The sequence below is a fragment of the Carettochelys insculpta genome, chromosome 3 (genome assembly GCF_033958435.1).
Source record: "Carettochelys insculpta isolate YL-2023 chromosome 3, ASM3395843v1, whole genome shotgun sequence".
NCBI lineage: Eukaryota > Metazoa > Chordata > Testudines > Carettochelyidae > Carettochelys > Carettochelys insculpta.
Genome location: NC_134139.1, coordinates 173,223,171 through 173,243,324, shown reverse-complemented (window position 1 = coordinate 173,243,324; position 20,154 = coordinate 173,223,171). Strand labels below are relative to the sequence as shown.

Genomic DNA, 20,154 nt, shown 5'->3' with positions numbered 1-20,154 from the left:
CTGGCACACCGCGGGGGACTCTGCCGCCTGCACACAGAGGTAGGGGTTGTGTAGCAGGGGCTCCGCAAGGAGGTCTTCCCCCGCGGCGGCCCCTAAGGACCTGGAGACTGCGAGCAGCCACCAGGTGCGGAGGAGGTCCTGGTGGAAGGCCGGCAGCTCCGAGAGGTCTCGCGGATGGCCTCTCAGAGGCAAATAAAGGAGCTGCCGGTCGTATAGGAGCCCTTGGAAGCAACGGAGGAAAGCGTGCGCCAGCATGCTCCACGCCGGACTATCTGCACTATTGCTGTTGAGGAGTCCCTGCAGGGCCCAGGCGGAAGACATGGACCTGAGTGCGGAGGCAGGTCAGGCCCTCTCCTCCCATCTCCCCCGGGGGAGATGGAGAACCCCTGCAGGGACCCAGTGCAGTCCTGGCCAAAAGAACTCCAGAACTACCTTCTGGAGGGCGGCCAGGAAACCCGAGGGGGGGCGGGACAAGGGTGTTGAGACGGTGCCAGAGCATGGACAGGACTAGTTGGTTAAGCACCAGTGCCCTCCCCCATAGGGAGAGGCACTGGAGCAGCCCCGCCCATCTCCGCAACCGCTCAGCCACCCTGCCCTCTAAACCCTGCCAGTTTTCTGGTGGAGAGGGATGCGTGGCAGATAGAAAGACGCCCAGATAGGACAGTGGACCCACGCTCCACCGAATGGCCTGAAGCGTGGGTGGGAGGTGGCCCGCCTGCCACCCAGCCCCAACCACCAGGCCAGAGCTCTTGACCCAGTTGACCTGGGCGGAGGAGGCTGCCGAGTAAATGGCTTGGCAGGCCTCCAACTGCACCAGGTCTCCCAGGTCCTGGACCACGAGGAGTATGTTGTCGGCGTATGCTGACAGAACCAGCTGCAGCTCCAGCTCATGGAGCACCAACCCCGTCAACCTTCATCGAAGGAGATAGAGGAAGGGCTCGATGGCCAGAGCGTAGAGCTGGCCTGACAGCGGACAGCCTTGATGCACCCCTCGCCTGAAGCTGATCAGAGCGGTCAGGGTCCAGTTGAGCTTGACCAAACACTCTGAGGCAGCGTACAGCACCCAGAGAAACCCAATGAAACGGGGTCCGAAGCTGAAGGCCTGCAGAGTGCCCAGGAGATACCTATGGTCCACCTTGTCGAACGCCTTCTCCTGATCCAGGGACAGGAGGGTGAACAACAGACCATCCCTACACCCAAGCTCCAAGAGATCCCGGACCAGATAGAGGTTGTCAAAGATGGTGCGGCCCAGGACGCTGTAGGTCTGGTCGGGGTGGACCACGTCCTGCAGCATGGACCCCAAGCGACGGGAGATGGCTTTAGTGATAATCTTGTAATCTGTGCTGAGGAGCAAGATGGGACGCTGGTTCCGAAGGTCGTGGGGGGTCCCCCTTTTTGGGCAGCAGGGTGAGGATGGCCCGCCTGCATGACAGGGGGAGGACCCTGCTTTGCAAGGACTCGGCCCAGACACTGAGCAGGTCTGGGCCGAGGACATCCCAAAACACGTGGTAGAACTCCATGGTCAGGCCATCCATGCCCGGGGATTTGTTGGTGGGCATGAGACAGAGGGCTTCCGAGAACTCAGCTAGAGTGAGAGGAAGCTCTAGCTGGTCCCAGCCGCCCATGCTGACTGAAAGGAGTTGGTCCCAAAGCACTCTGTAGGCATCAGCGTCGGTCAGATCCGGGGAGAAAAGGGTGGCATAGAAGGCGCGAGCCCTCTCGCGCATCTCCACTGGATCCATCAGAGGGGTGCCATCCTCCACAAGGAGGCAGAGGATATGTTTCTTGGCACCCCTCTTTTTCTCCAGGGCACAGAAGAAGCGGAAGCCGCAGTCCATCTCCCGGAGGAGCTGGATCCGCGACCTCACAAAGGCCCCCTGTGCCCGAAGGGAGTTGAGGGCCCTGAGCTTGTCCTGCTTCTCCCGGCACGTGCCACAGAAGGATGGCTCTCTGGGGCTGGCAGCCAGGCGCCTCTCCAGCTCAAGAACCTCCCTCTCCAGCTGTCCTATCAACGCATCCCGCTGCCGGCTGGCCCCCCAGGCATAGTCGCGGCAGAAGAGCCGCGTGCGCACCTTTCCCAGATCCCACCACCACCGCACCGAGGGAAGGGCGTGCCGTTGCCCATGCCAGGCCAGCCAGAACTCCCAGAAGGACGCCACGAAGCCCACATCCCCCAGCAGGCTGTTGTTGAAGCGCCAGTAGGCTGACCCCCGCTTCTCCAGAGAGAGGGAAGCCTTCACAGCCACCAGGTGGTGGTCTGAGAAAGGGGCTGGCCGCACGCTGGAGGAGTGGGCCCGAGAGAGATGTTGCTGGGAGATGTAGATGCGGTCCAACCGGGAGTGCATGGATTTGTGGCCCACTACCCGGACGTAGGTGAAGATGGTGTCCTCGCCCAGGTGGTGGCTGTGCCAGACGTCCACCAGGGAGTGATGATTGATGAGCTCCCTGAGGACGTCCGCAGCGGCCTGGCACTGCTCCATCCCCATATGGTCCCGCACCTCTAGGGTGCAGTTAAAATCCCCGCCGAGGACCAGGCACTCGCGAGGATCGATGGAGTCGAGGAAGGCCACCACCTGCCAGAAGAAGGATGTTCTCTCCGGGCCGGATGTTGGGGCGTAAACATTGATGAGGTGGAGGGGCAGCTCCTCCATCCACACCCGGAGATACAGCATGCGGCCTGGCACAACCTCGATGCTCCCCAGCATCTCAGGCTGCAGGTCTGGGGAGAACAGGGTCGCTACCCCAGCCCAATGGGCCGAGAGGTGACTAAGATGGACCCTGCCTCCCCACTCCAGCTGCCAGCTGCCTTCGGCGGCCAGAGTAGCGTGGGTCTCCTGTGAGAAGGTGACCGAGTATCCCCCCTCTCGGAGGAAGGAGAGCACCCAGCACCTGCGGAGACCTGACCCGCAGCCCCTGGTGTTCAAGGTGGCAAAGATGATCAGCAGCATTTAGAGGGCTGGGGAGGATCCTCGCCGGAGGGAACGCCAATGATCCCCGTGGGGCCATGCAGCAAGCTGTGGCGGATGCCACAGATGATTAGAGCATCACGGAAGCCGCGGGCCTGTTGGTAGGCCGTGGCGTCCCTCCTCCCGGTCCCCTTGCCCTCCTTCAGAAGGGCCCTCATGGACTCAAGGATGAAATGAAAGTCACCCCAACACTGGAGGACGAGAGCTACTTTGTTCTTGGAGCCGCGAACATCCTCCAAGAACTCACGCATCTCGTCCGCCAGTGCGTGGGACACCAAGGCCTCGGGGTCCCGAGTGCCCCTCGGCCTCGTATCTTTTTGGGCCCGATGGCCAGCAAGAAGGTCGGGATGGGGACTGGGGCTTGATTTTGGGAGGAGTAGTGGTGGCGGAGAGAGAGCAGCCCTGAAAGTGCTGGGAGAGGGCGAAGCAAAGGGGGCCTCCCAAGGGGCTGCAGCCTCGGGAGTGGTTATGAACAGGCAGGGTCCAAGGGGGGGGGGCAGGAAGGGTAAAGGTTTTAGGGAAGGGGGAGGGGTCATTAGGAAAAGGGGGAGGGAGGATCCGGAGGGGGTAAAGGGAACAGGTTCTGGGGCAAGGCATTGATTGGGAGAGGGGGTGGGGGTGGGGGCAGGGGCAGGAGCACAAACAAGAGGGGTTTCGGGAAGGGGAGCTTTTCTGGGTGGTGAGAAGGGAGAGGGTGTAAAGGACAAGGTACCAGTGCATTCGGCAGCAGGCACCGATGAGGTGGGAGGGTCGGCATTGGGGTTTTCAACTCCAGGATGGAAGGGAAAGCAAGGGGGGAACACACATCCTCCTGGAGCATCCAGTGGCTGGGGAATTGTAGTTGGGAGGGTGTCCCCAACCAGGGGTGCAGTCGCACTCCGCGACGTCCCTGAACAAGGAGGGGTAGTGGTTGGGGAATTGCCAGCAGGTGGGGAAAGCGAGGGGGATGGCTGAGCGTAGGCAGTCAGCCCACAGGCTTCTAGTAGCAGGCCCTCTATGTCCAGAGCAGCCAAGGTTAGGCTTAGGGCCTCGACCTCCTGCGAGAGGAGGGCGAGGCTGGGGCTCACCTCCTCCGGGTGCTCCGCGACGATGGTCTGGGCAGCAGCCAGAGGGGTGTCGGAGGAGGGCACGGGCTCAGGACAGGCCTCCTCTGCCCCTTTGGGCTCGGGCTCCAGGACGGAAAGGGTGGTGTCCTCCATTGCCACCGCGGCGGCCTCAGTCACCCCCGGCAGATGGGCAGTAGCCAGGGGTTCAGCAGGTGGATCAGGGCTGGTGGCTGTCTAACGCCTTGCACGGCATATCCACCCTGTCCTCCGACAGGGTGGAGTGCCAGGCACATGCGTTTCTTTTTTTGCACTTCCCTCTTACTAGTAGCCAGTCCTTCAAAGAGGCGGTCTCGGTGGTAGAGGAGGAAGGACCAGGGGATAGAGGTAACGAGGAGGGAGGGAAGGAGGAGGAGGACAGGACAGCGAGGGAAAGGGATGGCCTGCCCTGGGGTAGGCCCTGTCCAGGTCCTGCCGCCGGCCCTGCCTCCCTCTCCTCCACAGACCCGGCTTGAATGCCCACTCGGGCGCCAGCACTTGCTTCTTCTTGCCACTCGCCATGCACTTGGGCATCCTCCGACACCCGAGCGGCTATGGTTCCGTCCAGGGTGGGAGGAGGAGGAGCAGCGGTCCCAGGGCCTGCCGCGGTTGGGGCATCGCCGGTCATGTGGCTGGCGCCCCCCGGGTCGGAGGAGGTCCCGGGCTCCCCTCTTTCATGCCAGGCCAGGGGGCAATCCCTCTGGACATGCCCCGCCACCCAACACACGAAGCACCGGGCCTCCCCCAAGGTGTAATAGACCCGGTACTGGGCCCCTTGATGAGGCACCAGTATAGTCCCCTTCTGGGCCACCCCGCCCTGTGCTGCCGCCGACGGCAGTTGGATTCGCGCCTGCCGGCGGAAGGAGAGCATGTGCCGTAGGGCGGGGTCTTTGCAGCCTAGAGGGAGGGGACTCAGGACTGACAAGGGCTGGCCCAGGGAGGTTAGGAAAGGCAGAAAGGCGGAATTGGGGAGGAAGGGAGGGACGGAGGAGAAAACCACCCATATGCGCAGGTCCTCAAGCGGCTCCAGGGGCACGTGGATGCCCCCGACCGCCAAGCCCCTCTCCACTGCCTCCTGCACGGCGGCCTCCGACGCCAGGAAGAAGACGATCTTCCCAAACATTCGAGAGGCCACCACCACGGCCGCGGGCCCCACCACCCGCGCCAATGCCCGCACGTAGGTCTCGACGTGGGGCGAGGCCGACACTACGAGGCAGCGGACTCCGTGCCTCCTGGTGAGGGCGGGGTAGGGGCCGAGACCATTGGGGATGGTATTCCAAGCAGAGGCAGAAGGAGCAGGATGCATGGCGGCCGCTGCCGCCTGGGCATACGACCTGGGGGCTGGGGGATCAGAGCTCCCAGGGTCGGTGGAGGGAACAGGGGGGCGGGAAGTGGGGGAAGCTGCAGCAGGTGTTTCAGCAGCTGGGGTGGAGGGCCCGGCCACGGGAGGTTTGGCTTTCCGGGCAGGGATTTTGCCCTTTTTGGTCCCCTGGCCCTTCCTGCCCTTTCGGGTGGGTGGATTCGTGGCGGGGTTGCTGGAGGAGGGCGCCACGGTGGAGGCCGCAGGAGCCCCGGAGCCCACGCCTGTGCCCTCAACCAACGCAATGGCAAGATCCCTGGCAGCCCTGGATGAGCGGGCCACCATTTCAAGGGTGGAAGGGGTAGTAGTGGAGGGAAGAGGGAGGGGGGGCATCACCAGATGTCCCCCCATAGGATGTGGGGGTCATGATGAGGGGCGCAGGGCAAGGAATTTGATAGAGGTAGGGCACTTTAAGAAGGAGTGGGGGAGGGGAGGAGGAAGGGAGAAGTGGCTACCCCTCCCCCACTGGCCAGGCTGAGGACCTGGTCAGGTGGGGGTGGGGCAGGAGGAGAGAGGGAGGAAAGGGAATGCAAGAAGGCTACAACTCCCAGCACAACATGGTAAACAGCTCCTACTACTGCACTAGGATGTGGGGGGGCGTCAATATATGTATGTGTGGGGAGGTGAGTGTGAGAGAAGGGGAGGGACTCAGGCACCTAACAAACACAAAAAAGGGGGGGCATGGGCACAAAGGGAGGGGTAAGAAGGAGGGGTGGCAGAGCCAACCAGGAAGGGGAGGCGGTGTTAGGGGAAAGGTGTGCCCACGGGTGCCTCAAGGAGGGCCCACAGCAGCTGCTGCTGCTACTGCTACTGCAGAGCCCCGCAGATGCAGGAAGGGGCAGATGGTTAGGGTGGGGCACAGTTGGAGAGGGCCCCAGTGGCAGCTGGGTTTTGGGGGGGGGGGGTTAAAGGAGGCAGTGGCTGCAGGGGTGGGGCAGGAACCACACCCTAACACCCCACCCCCAACTATGCAGCCACCCTTCTGGAGCCCTGGCAGAGAGGGGCCCCACCCAAATTCACCCTTCCCCAAACCACTCTACAGCAAGCTGTGGAAGGAAGCCCAGCCGCCACCCAAAAAGCCCCTTACTTCCTCTGAAGCAGTGGGGATGCAGCAGCCAGTAGATGGTAAAGTGGGCCCCAGTAAGGGGCCAGCAGACTCCCCCCCCAGAAGATGGCAAGGGGGGGTACCCCCTCCCTGCCAAAAGGCAGGGCACCAGGAGTCCCCCCACATACCACCCACCCAGCAGTTCCAAAAAAAAACTAGCTGGCAGGGGTGGGGTGGGGTGGGGTGGAGAAGAAAGCAGCCTACCCAGAACAGGGAAGAGAAGCTAGCCCAGAAAGTGGGGCCTGGAGCAGCCAAAGGCTGCCCCCCCCCAGCACCTCACCTCCCAACCACAGGGCTCCCCAAATGGGATCCCCACGGCAGCCCTGCAGCCTAGAGGACAGAATGTTTGTGTTTCCTTTCTAGGCCCAGACCTTCATTGGTCAGATAGGCCCTGTGCTCCCTATAAAAGGCTCCCCATCTGGTAGTAAGGGGGAAGGTTTTGGGAGGTGCACTAGAGAAGCAGGAGCACAGCGGAAAGGTACCACAGTGAAGTGGCGGGTGAAGTGGCCTAGGGTGAGGCTACTACTTTGGGGCAGGGGTAAAGGTCCTGCCAGTTGCCTCTTGTTCTCATAGGGACCCTGGGCTGGAGTCCAGGGTAGAGGGTGGGTCTGGACTCCCCCCACCCTTCCCCTGAGGGATCACTTTACTGGAGCAGGCATAGGCCTGCAAGGGGACTGGTATTATTCTCCCTGTACTGGTCCTGCCTATGATGAGGATGGCTTGCTAAGGGGAGACCCCTGCCTTGGGAAGGGCCTGGGCAAAAGGGGGGCCTCCGTGAGTCTCTGAGGCAGCATAGATCCGTCAGGCAGTGCAGGGACCCACAGAGGCTGACAAGGGACTTTGTCACTATATATATATATATATATATATATATATATATTCTATATTCCCATTTTTGCTGCAAAATCTGAAGACGTGGGTCTTACCCCTGAAAGCTCATTACTAATAAATACAATTGCTAGTCTTTAAGGTGCTAGAGGACTGCAAGTCTTTTGTTTGTTTGTTTTTGTCCTTCCAAGGTTGTTTAAACTGATAGTGTCTCTTTCCTTTAAAAACCTGATAAACACAGTCTCTTTCCTGTATTTCCACAGTAATTGCAAGCATAGGTGATCACATTTCACAATTCCTGTGTTTAGCATTAATATCATTTGTTGTCCCACAATAACCATATTGATTACAATAGGCAAAACTGCTGCATCAGCTGAATATCAAGCCAATCTAAGAGCACAGCAGCAAACTGTGTTTTCATATACATACCCAAGGTTTCTCCCCCATTCCAGGAAGCTGTAATGCAAGCCTTCCTTCATTTCCTCTTCACATCTAAAAGCAGTTACCTGAAGTGTCTTCTTGACCTATTGGTGTCGTGTATTTACCCCTTTGTCAGATCCCTAGATCGGTAGCCCAACTACCCAGCTCTGAAGTAAAGGGTGGCAGCACTGCAACCCGCCTAGAGTACTTGCAACTCTTTTGGATGACAATTCCCAATTGGAGAGAGGCTGATTTCCCCTGTGAAATCTGAATAGTATAGGGTAAAAGCATTCTGAAGTTCATGAGGGGAGACAAGGTTTTATGACTTTGAATTTGGTATCGCTCTACCCTTTATATAAGTCTCGTATGCAGAAAATGTGTACACTGCAACATTTTTAGTCTGATTGTGGGAAACTGATTAAAATAAGTTTATTTTTAAAACCAAAAATATTTCAGTTTTTATATATAAAAGATCTTGTGTGCTTCGCTTAAAGCAAAAAATCATGCCTGTACTGGAGCGGGAAAGCTACGGCCCGTAGACCGTATCCAGCCCATGGCTTGCCTTGATATGACCCACAAAGCTTGGGGCTTGGTGTCCCCCCTCTTTACCCCAGCAGTGCAAGCTGGTCGCGGCATTCTAGTCACATGGCAGGCAGCAGGGCTGGAGTGCAAGCACTGGCTCCCTGCTGCAGGTGAAAGGGAGAACCCTGTGCCTCATAGGCTGATCAAAGCAAACCAAGGTCCAGTCAGGTCCAAGGGTTCTGCCTGTTGGGTGCTGGGGAGGAAGCAGCTCTGCACACAGTACTCCCCACCACTCTCATTGGTCTGGAATTACAGGGGGCAGTGCCTGCAGGGAGCCTTTCCCTGCAGCATGCATAACCACGCAAAGACACCTGCTCCCGCTAGGAGCTGTGCCTTGTGGATGCCCCCATGCCCTACTCCCTACCCCACCCCCTTTCCACCCAGACCCCTAACCTCAGCCTACTCCTGCACTTTGCCACCCACTCAGACTCTGCATCCCACTCCACTGCTGCTCCATTCCATGTCTCCTTCCCACTCAGACCCTCCACCCCCCATCCTGCAAACTTTCTCCCAGTCAGAACCCGTACCCCCACCCTGCCCCTGAAACTTCCCTCCCACCCCCACTCTGCCCCCCACCCCCAGCCTGCTCCTTCACTTACCTCCTGCTCAGACCTCCACACCCTGGCAGACCCTCCCACACATGGAGCCCCTCCTTTTTGTCCCCATCTCAGAACACAGGGGGAGCCCACAAATTCCATTAGCCTCAGACCCCCAGAAAAGCTAATCAGGCCCTGGGGATAAGCCCTGAGCTTCAGCACCTCCCCCGACCCCATGTTTGTGGCCCCGACTGAGTTTTCTGTCAGTTAGTGGCCCCTGACCCACAAAAGATTCCCCTATCCGCTCTCCAATTTCCCCAACTTTTTTGTTGCACCTCGCCCCCTTTTTTACACCCTGTTTGAAATAATTCCTCAGTCCTGCAAATATTTATATCCTTGTGTATACGTCTTGACACCTTGAAGTCCTTGGGATTACCCATATGTTAAGGTTCTAAATGCAAAAGTGCAGAACTGAGGCATAGCCTGAGATGCCTGCTCCAAACAGCTTGCATGCTGTGTACTATGCTCCATGTACTATGAGCCACTAATGTAGTTTTAGGCACTGTGTCTTTTATCACTATTACTCCATTATGACAGGTAGTAAACTCCCATGGAAGACATTTCAACTCTAGGGACTGCAGCAAGGCCTTTTATGTTTGTTAAACTTGCATCATTTTTTGCAAATTAATTGTTATAATCAGATTGAAATAGTAATGTGCACATACATATTTTAGAAAGTCAGCAGCTCTCTATTTAATCTTTATTTCTGTGAAAAGACAGCAAAGTAGAAATGAAATTATTTGATAACATGGATATGAAGTGTGCTACCTGTTTAAAAGAATTTGATCTGTTGCATCAGAATAATTGATTGTAAGGAATTGTGAAATACCTGGGATGCAGCAAGAGCAGTAGAGATCAATAATCTGATGTATGAATTTACTATATTTTAGTATTCAAGTGCTGAAGTTCACATAGTTGAGAAAGTGGTCCTTTTGATTCACACACCAAAAAATGTAGATGGGATTAGGATTTTCAAAAGCTAATTAGGAGCCTAATTCCCATTGCAGTGATAGGATTTTGGTGCCTCGCCTACTAAGGTGCCTAAATACCCAAGAAAGATTGTTAGTTGAAATGAAAATCTCTCAGGAAAGAGGAGTGCAGTACTGTTGGAGAACATTTTTATATTTGTTAAAATCAGATACAATATTTTTAAAGTGCTAATGCAAGGAAGAAATGAAAACACCCAATCTGGCATATTATTAAACTACAGATCCTAACACTGTTTTTTGACTTCTTTATTCTGAAGTCAACCAGTGCTTTGCATGAGTCAGAACAGCAGCTTAGAGTGCATAAACTAGAACACTCTCAACTAAAGAAAGAATCTGATAACATAATATGCTGGTGGACATGTGATATATGATGCAACAAGTTGGGGGGGCAGGGAACATCCATCAGAATATCTCTAATGACACACAAGACATGGTTGAGAAGGTAGAAATTATGAGAACTCAGAAATAATTTTATTACAACTCAATTGCATTGAAAATACATTAAAATGGGGTACAAAGAATGTAAATTTCCACAAAGGTGAATTTTTAGGATCAAAGTGCATATTCCATTACAAGTTCTGTAGGATTTAATAGAGAATAATAATATGGTGTGTTTTGAGGCCATGATAAAGATATCATCCTCTATTAAAGAACATACATAGATATTTTACATATTGTCTTTTGAACCCTTATACTGGTTTCTGCTGGTTTCATCCCTAGTAAGTTCTACAGGAGATTCTCCATAAGGCTTGTTAATGAAAAATTCCGAGAAACTAAAATCAGAAAGGAAATGGGGAATACTCAGAGGGAAACTTAAGGAAGTTCAACATGTACGTGCACCACTGCTTTTTTGTGTCAGTCCAGTACTGAGAACAGACCCCTCAACAGCCTCAGGCATAGGATTGGCTGGAGTGCAGGGAGCTGGCTGAGTACCAGCTTCTTTCTTCCCAGAAAAGGCACTGATGTATACTATTGGAAACAAATACAGCTGATATGTTCATGTGTGGGGTGTGAAGTGGGGCAAGGGTGGTGGGGAGAGAAGCACATGTAGATTACCAGGGAAATACAAAAAGTCTTGTGGCACCTTATAGACTAACAGATATTTTGGAGCACAAGCTTTCATGGGCAAAGACCCGCTTTATCAGATGCATGAGGGGCGGGGGCGGGTTCAGAGGAGTATTTAAAGAATGGGGTCCCAGTAAAGGGGGGGGGGGCAGAGCTGACAAGGGCCCACGAAAGCATATGCTCCAAAATATCTGTTAGTCTATAAGGTGCCGCAGACTTTTTGTTGCTCTCGAAGCTACAGACAAAGATGGCTACCTCTCTGATACAGGGAAATACAGGAAGCAATAAAAAAGAAAAGCATGCCAGACATAAATCAATAGGACCATGGATATGAGAAAGGATTGACAAATCTAAAAAATAAGCAGCTAAGACAATGATCACAGAGGCCAAAATGGAGAGATCATTTCAGAAGACACGAGGACAAACAACAGATTTTACAGCTATATCAGAACCAGAGGTCAATAAGTGACTGAATTTCTTATCTAGCAGCTGAGAACTTAGCAACATATGTGAAAGAGATTGCTGGGAAGCAAAATGCTTTCTTCGCCTCAATGTATTTACCAGAGGAAATGAGGGGAAAATGCCAGAAAATGAAAAAAATGTCCTGGAGGCAGAATGCAAACAATTAAGGAAACTAAGGGTGATACAAGAACAGGTAAAGCAAAGAAAGAGAAGAAATTAGGGCAGCTAAATAGGGGTAAGCTCCCAGGTTCTGAAAGAGAGAAATTGTTTTTTAACACCCAATGACTATAAAATATACCTCAAAATCAGAGCTTTTTTTTTTTTTTTACAAAAAAGAGTCAGTACATAACTGACTTTGTGCCCCCTGCACCCTGCTGGGGCTCCTTCAGCTGGGTCTGCCAGCAGGGCTCCACACCAGCTCCCCACCATCGGGTTTCCAGGGGTCTCCCCGCCCCCTAGCTAGGGTCGCCCTGGCTGGTGATGTCAGTGAGGTTTCTCATCCTAGTCGGCTCCCATCTGCTAGGCTGGCAGTGTTCCCCCACCCTCTGGCTGGGTTCCTGCAGCTGGGGCTGTCAACAGGGCTATGTATGTGTCTAAAGATGCAGTCGGGAAACCAGTGAGATTTACAAAAGGCAACTAATCAAGTAAGGTACCTAACCCCCTGTTTTCAGTTGCAGTTGGGTACCTCATGAAATGCAGTTTAGAAAAATACAAGACAATTAGGTTGCTCTACCTTTACCTGATAATTGATTTTCTAACTGGCCAATCACACTGGCGTTAGTTGCCAAATTCAAAAATTGAAAGAAATGTTGGGGTAATCTGCGTAGGACCATGTTGTTAGCCCCCTCCCAAAGTGAATTGTAGGACAACTTGGTTTGGCTTTGCAGGTATTTAGTAACTTTTTTTCATTGAGGACAGTGTAGAAAAAAAGAAGCGACCTGTGTGTTGCCCTCTAAAGCTGCGTCTACACATGCCAGCTACTTCAAAGTAGCTGCGCCAACTTCGAAATAGTGCCCGCCACGTCTACGCAGGGCGAGCGCTATTTCGAAGTTGACATTGACGTAAGGTGGCGAGATGTCGAAGTCGCTATCCCCATCAGGGGATGGGAATAGCACCCTACTTCGACGTTGAACGTCGAAGTAGGGCACGTGTAGCCGATCCATGTCCTGCAACATCGGAAGAGCGGGGTCTGCCATGGCGGCCATCAGCTGAGGGGTTGAGAGATGCTCTCTCCAGCCCCTGAGCTCTATGGTCGCCGTGTGCAGCGGCCCCTTAAAGTTCCCCGCCCGCTGCCTTCCTGTGCAGGAAGCTGAGAGCGTGTCAGGCAGCAGCATTGCCACGCGGCTAGCCTGCACATGCCTCTGCAGCCCCAAGCCACCCCCCCGCTGCGATGGCTGCCCGCCAGCCCCCCAAGCGCCCTCTGGCACCCCCCCAAGGGGAGCCAGGGTTCCCAGGCATCCAGCCAGCCTGGGAAAATGCAGCGGGGCCCCTCCTGGACAGAGGCCGAGATCCAGGACCTGCTGGGGCTCTGGAGCGAGGAGGTGCTCCAGGTAATGGGGAGCAAGAGGTGGAACGCGGATGCGTTCGCTCGGCTGGCTGAGGGCCTGGCCTCCCGAGGTCACCCTGCCCGCACTCCTGACCATGTCAGGAGTAAGGTGAAGGAACTGCGGCAGGGTTACGCCCGGGCCCGGGATGCGGCCAGCCCATCTGGGGCTGCCCCCACCACTTGCCCCTTTTACAGGGAGCTCAGGTCCATCCTGGGTCCCCAGTACACCTCCTCCCCGCCGGCCACTCTTGACACCTCGGCCGACGAGCCCCAGAAGGCCCCGGAGGCGGAGTCTGCCCCGGAGGCAAGCCCCGCACCCCAGGGGCCCCCCCAGGAGCCCACCCCTGGGATGCCGGAGGAGGAGGAGGGGGAATCCTCCTCTAGCGATGGGAAGCTGCACATCATCCTGCCTTCCCGGAGCAGCAGCCGGGCGTCTGCCCAGAGGGTGTCCCCCGACCGTGGGAGTGGACCGTCAGGTATGTACCGCCCCGGTGCACACCCCCGGGGTTGAGGGGAGGGGACAACAGACATGACCAGGGCCCTCCACATGCCCAGATGACCATGGCCCCAAGGACAGCAGTGGCATGTCCCTCAGAAGAGTGCATCAGCCCCTGCCGCCCCAGCAGGACAGTGCCATGCCCCATCCCTGGGGATGGGGGGAGCAGAACCTAGGGTCCCCTGGGGGGGAGGGGGTGGGACACCCAGCAGCAGCAGCATCTCCCGGGGATGGGGATGGGGATGGGGAACCAGCAGCAGGGGGGTGGGGGGACAAGGGCCACGGCTCGGAGGCCACACTAACGGCTGTCTCCACTCTTCTTCCACCCCACCCCATGTTCCGCAGCTGCACCATTGGAGGGCCCAGAGAGTGCCGGCAAGGTGTCAGTGGTCCCAGAGAGCCCACCGGGGCCAACGCTGCAGGCCAGCCCCTCAGCGGAGCACCAACTAGCCCCAGGGCAGGGCCGACGACGGAGCCACCACCACCAGAGGATGGCCACGGACCCCCAGCTGCTCGTGACCCTCCGGCGTCCGCTGGAGGTGTCGGAGTGGCGCCTGCGGGTGGACAAGCGTTGGCTGGAACTGCAAGAGCGGGCGCTGGCCTGGCATCAGGAGGCATGGGGGGCCTTTATGTGCACTTTCGAGCGCATAGCAGACTACCTGGCCCCCCATGCCGCGCCGCTCCACCCGCTGTCCACCACTGCGGGGCCTTCCACCGAGGGGGACCTGGGGCCTGCTGACACCCGCCAGCCATGCCTGCCGGTTTGCCCGGCCCCCAGCCAGCCTCGGCCAGGGCTGAGGCCGAGGCGAGGGTCACACCCGCCAACCCCGGGCACTGGACAGTAGAGGGGTGCAGGGCCCAGGACTTGCTCCTCTCCCTTTGTACATATTCCCCGTCATACCTATTTGTTGTATATAGTTTGTGTTACACCCCTGCTCTGTTTTATATGGTACCTGCCCCCCCATGTAAATAGTTCCCCCCTTTTGTTTTGCGCGCGCTCTCTCTCTCTCTCATATAGAATGTATTTGTACTATTAACAGTAAGAAAAATTACCGGTTTTGGTTTCAAAAACAGGTCTATTTTTATTTGCAAGAAAAGGGCGGGGGGTGTGCTCTTGGGTGCTCTGTGGTGTGGGTGTGGGGGCAGGGAGTGTTGTGGAGTATGGGGGGTGCAGTGGGGGGCCTGCCAGTGTTCACCCTGCGGCCTGGTTGAAATGGGCCCGCAGGGCCTCCCGGACCTGGATCCCCTCGGGGTCGACCTGGTGACTGGGGGCAGCAGGTAGCTGCATGTCAGCCCTGCCAGCCTCCACAGCCCAGCCCTGAAAGAATGCCTCCCCCTTGCTCTCGACCAGGTTGTGGAGTGTGCTGCACGCGCCCACAATCTGGGGGATGTTGGTGGGGCCTGCATCAAGGCGGGTGAGGAGACACCTCCAGCGCCTTTTGAGGCGGCCAAAAGTGTGCTCAACCACCTGGCGCGCATGGTTCAAGCGTGTGTTGAAGCGCTCCTGGCTGGCTGACAGATGGCCCGTGTAAGGGTGCATGAGCCAGGGCTGGAGGGGGTATGCCGCATCTGCAACAACGCAGAGGGGCCTGGTGGTGTCCCCCACAGGGATCTCCCGCTGGGGGATGTAGGTCCCCGCCTCCAGCCGGCGGCACAGGCCCAAATTCCTGAACACCCTGGCGTTGTGGGTGCTTCCAGGCCACCCAACATAAATGTCCAGGAAGTGGCCCCGGCTGTCCACCAAGGCCTGGAGAACCACAGAATGGTAGCCCTTCCTGTTCAGGAAGCATCCTCCGCTGTGCTCCGGGGCACGGATGGGGATATGGGTCCCATCCAGAGCCCTGAAGCAATTTGGGAAGCCGAGGGTGGCAAAGCCTGCTATGGCGGCATCCGGGTCCCCAAGCCGCATGAGCCTGTGGAGGAGCAGCGCATTGATGGTGCGGACGACCTGCAGGGGAAGGACATGGGAGAGCACCAGTGAGGGGCGTGCAGGGTGTGTCTGGACCTCTCCCCCTCCCCCCCCCAGGACTCCCTCCACCCCCAGGGCTGACCTCCACCCCAGGGCTCCTCCCCCGTGGGTCCTCTTACCTCCATGAGGACAGCCATGACAGTGGCCTTGCCCACGCCAAACTGCTGCCCCACGGATCGGTAGCTGTCTGGAGTGGCCAGCTTCCAGACAACGATGCCGACCCGTTTCTCGATGCTGAGGGCACTCCCCATGAAGGTGTCCTGGTGCCTCAGTGAGGGGGTGAGCCACTGGCAGAGCTCCAGGAATGTCTGCCGGCTCATGCAGAAATTCTGGAGCCAGTGGTCATTGTCCCACTCGCTGAGCACCAGCCGCTCCCACCAGTCGGTGCTCGTGGGGTAGCTCCACAGCTGATGGCGTGTGCAGCGGGGGGCGGGGCTGGACCCATCTTTTATACCCCTTTTAGGTTACGTATTCTCTTTCTTATCTATGGTGCCAGATCATACTGGTCTGTCTTTGTGATGCCAGTTTGTTACAAGGGCATTTCTACTTAGTTTGCATTTGTAAGACAAGAGATAAGCAATTTAGGAGTACAGGACATTCTTTTTGTGCAGGCGGGGCACTTCCCCTTCTGGGGTGATTGTGTGTGTGTGTGTGTGCATCATATCGATCAATGCCAGCTGGGGTGATTTCTTGAGGGTCCCCCCCCCCCATGTTGACAGTCTGGCCTGTTAGCCTTCTAGCTGTACTTTCTGCTTCTCAGGGTCACGATAAGTTAACATATCTGGGCCTCAATGAGGACATCAAAGACTGTGCTGTCAGCAGCCATTTCCGTGCCCTGGGTGCTCCTCGGTGGGGGAGGGGCAGCGAGCAAGCTGGCTTGTAAGGGGGAGACTTTGTCTGGCTACAAGCCCCCATCCCCCACTTCCCCTCATCAGGAGGCTGCAGAGCCCCCACCCCGGAACAGCCGTGGAACAGAACCCCCCCATCCCTGATGGCTGGCATCCTGTGTTTGCCAGAGGGCAATGTGGTCACCCTAGGGAAAATGGAATATAGTTCAAATCAAAAGAGACCCTTATGGCACCCATACAAACCACATCAGGAGTATTGTACACATCTGGAGCATTGAGCAGCAGCAGGAGGAACCCTATGTCTTCAAAGTCTATTGATAGATATCAGGTGGCTAGGAAAAATGTAAGTCTCTTAGTGATTGATAACAAGAAAGGTAGGAAAACTGATTGTGAAAGAAGCGAGTAAGTGCAGGTATTCTGATATGTATAAAGGGCTACACAGAAGAGTTTGGATATCACAAACCATTGATGACAGAAAACAGGCTCAAAACTAATGTGCTTTCAGCTGCAGTTAAGTTCAGACAAAGAGAAAGTTCAAGTGAAACTTCTTTTCACAGAGGGTAATAATGTATGCAATAGCTCTCTAGGGAAGAAATGCTGGTGGTAAAATGGTGATGAGAATTATGGAGAAAATATTAAGATGGGAAAAGGTGAACAAACTTACAGAAAAGTAACATGATCCTCTTCTGCTCTAAAATGTTATTGTGCCTACAGCTAAAATAATCAGAAAACAAATGATACCCAACTTCTGCTAAGAGTGACTTTCAGAACTGGTGTTTTCAAAAATATCATAGGATTTTCATGAATAAGTTTTACCTTGAATGTTTGAGACATTCTAAAATTAATTCTACCAATGTCTATGTTTGCTTTGTTTTTGGTGCACCTTCATGATACATAATGAAGAGGTATAGTGAATAATTGAAGAGTTGCTCTTGCTGCTATTATTATTATTATTATTATTATTATAACTATGTAATGGTCCAATCCTACTCTTGGCTTCAAATGTTGCAGGAGCAGACCCCAATTGTAACTGATCAGAATCTTACTGAGCAGTTTAAAGATATGAAAAATTCTTTGCTCACTCATTAGAATGCTGATCAATAAATGCTAGGAAATAATATTTGCTGTAAATTAAAAAAAAATCCACCATAGAACAAAGTTGAACATTCTTCAGAGACAACACAGTGAGGCGGGAGTAAAATATTCTTATTAGCTTTATAATTGCAATGAAGACCCTTGGGTGCAGCATTTCTAGACATTTAATGACTAATTAGACGGGGTGAGGGTTTGGAAGGGCCTTCACCTTTGGTCATTATTGCCTGAGCAAAGTGGCTTCTTTTCCCCCGAAACATACATTTTAAGAAAAGCAATTAGTGTAGTAAATAATTATAAAACCTGATGAGATGACACCATGGTTTTCACAATGTGACCTGCTGCAGAGAACTGCCAGACAATGTAATAACATGAGTCTTTTATTTTTTCAAATAGTGTTTATGGCTGTCCATTGGCAAAAAAAAGAAAAACACAAGATAAGCAACCCCAAGAACCTGCTCCGAAAAGAAAACCTTTTGCAGTTAAAACAGACAACTCTTCAGTAGATGAGTGTTATGAAACTGATGGAACAGAGGAGATGGATGAAAAGGAAGAGGAAGAAGAGGAAGAGGAGGAGGAGGAGGAGTATTCTGATGACAATGAAGAGCAAGGTGATGAGGAGGAGGAGGAGGATGAAGAAATAGATCGAGAAGATGAAGAAGAGATTGAAGAGGAAGAAGAGGAGGATGAAGAGGAAGCAGAAGATGTGGAGGAAGAGGAGGAGGAGGAAGAAGAGGAGGAAGAGGAAGAAGAGGAGGAAGAAAGTGGTAATAATAAGAGTATTAGTAAAAAGTAAACATTGTGTGTATTATCTGTCAATCTTTCAGTGTGGTATCCAGGTATTTAGCTGTGCAGCTCTCATTAAAGCTAATGGAAGTCATGCAGCTAAATCTTTCTGTGCCTTGCTGAAAATGTACCCCACAGTGTTCTTTAACATATATTTTAATAAGGCTGTCTCTCAAATATTTTGATGCCACTAGCTGTCAAATTTTCAAATACTGAGGTGTGTGTTCCAAAAAGTGCCTGCAGAAATGTGAAACTGGATTCATAATAGGCATGCAAAAACTGAGTAGAGGTGCAAGCAAATGGTTAACTGCAAATTCCTGTTCTCATCATTTGCATGTGCACTTACTGAATCTGCCTAGTGGTGATTATTCAGATAAATGCAGTCACATGTTTGTAGGTATTTTTTTTTAGGTGAGCACAAGTGGATTTGAAAATTTAGCCCTGAACTGTCTTTCAGACAAATAATATTGTCCCCTACTTTGGTTCTTTGAGACTTGGATGTTGTGTACTTTAGTTGATTTTATTAAAACCATGGAGAGAGACAGGTTGATAAAAAGAAAGTCCTTCTAAAATTATGTTTTCTGAATACAGTACCGTACATTTGATGCCTTTCACTATATAGAAATTAGTTAGTAGCTTCACTAATGCGATAGCGCTATTACTAATCCATTAACATTTCTGTTTACTGGGATTGTGGACACTGTGTAACCATTGTTTTTCAAAATATATGATCACTAACTGCTTACCTCTGAATACTTCCATTAATTACATTATAATATATTGGGGTGAAGGTGAAGAATAAGGGAAAGATTAGTGAGCTATCTAAAAAGTATTTTGTTCCCATTTCCAGGGAACACATTTTTCATTGGGTAGATTCACGTTTCAAACCAATCAATGAAAATATAAGAAAAACTTTGAGCACCCCTCAGTTGGATTCCTCTTGGGAGCCAGGCATGAAAAGTGTCTGACTTTTGTTTCAGCATTCTGTTAGGTCAGGTTTAGAAAAATATTTAGGAAGGACTCTTTTCATTCAGGCAACTGTGGAGCTAATAGAGGGTTATGAGCATTTATGTTGCTCATGCCTCAATTCACAGAATTTCCTCATTCTCTTTTAATTTGCCGAACCAAGCTATTAAAAATAAGCTAGCTAAGCTTGAAAATTCCAGAGGAGTTGTGCTGTGTCTACACTAGAGAGTTTTGTCAACAAAACCTGCAGCATCCACATTTCGAAGGCATTCTGTCAACAGTGAATTGACAGAATGTGGCACTTCTTTCGGCAGCATTCTGCCATTCCCCAGAGGCTGAATGCCATTCTCACAATCTGTCAACAGAAAGTCACTGTGGATGCTCTGGGGCCTTCTCTGTTGAGAGCTAGGTCTTCTGGGACAGCGGGCAGCCATCTTTTCTCTGTTTCTAGTTGGCCATTCTGTCGAGAGAGCAGCCAGGTGATCTGGCCGCTCTCTGTGAACAGAGTGGATCAACAGCAAGCCACTTGCATGTGTGTCCGCAATTCGTGTACAATTTTATCAGAAGATATCTTCCAGCAGTAACTTCTGCCCACAGATGGCTGTAGTGTACACATAGCCTTAAATGCTCAGGGAGAATATTTCCTTATGCAGAGAACCCTGCATTTTCAGCACATGTAAGGATATGAGCTCAGGCTGGTGTGTGACTGCAGTTGCTATCCTCTTGGATTGCACGGGAACTCTAGCAGTTCTTTCTTAAGAGGTGGAACTGTTGCAAGAGTTTTGGGCCCAGCAAGAAGATAATGAATCTACATTATCAAAAATGTTTAAAGAGGGAAAAGACTCAGTATCTAAAGAAACTTCCTTCTGCCAAGGTTGGTATTGGGTTTACTGGTACAAATATTCCAGAACAAGGTGCTTTTTTGTGTGTAGTACTGCTGCATATACAGTTAGGGTAGGTCTACACAGCAAATTATTTCAAAATAACAGATGCTAT

At 53.2% G+C, this 20,154-nt stretch overlaps 1 protein-coding gene across 3 annotated transcripts in view; it reads left to right on the top strand.

The window, feature by feature from the left end:
- The window catches only part of MYT1L (myelin transcription factor 1 like), a 178,346-nt gene that overhangs the window by 23,060 nt on the left and 135,132 nt on the right, over nt 1–20,154 (top strand). For all 3 annotated transcript variants that reach the window (XM_074988935.1, XM_074988934.1, XM_074988932.1), the window contains exon 4: nt 17,803–18,173. In XM_074988935.1, coding sequence (XP_074845036.1) covers nt 17,803–18,173 — 371 coding nt within the window. The remainder of the gene's footprint in view (nt 1–17,802; nt 18,174–20,154) is intronic.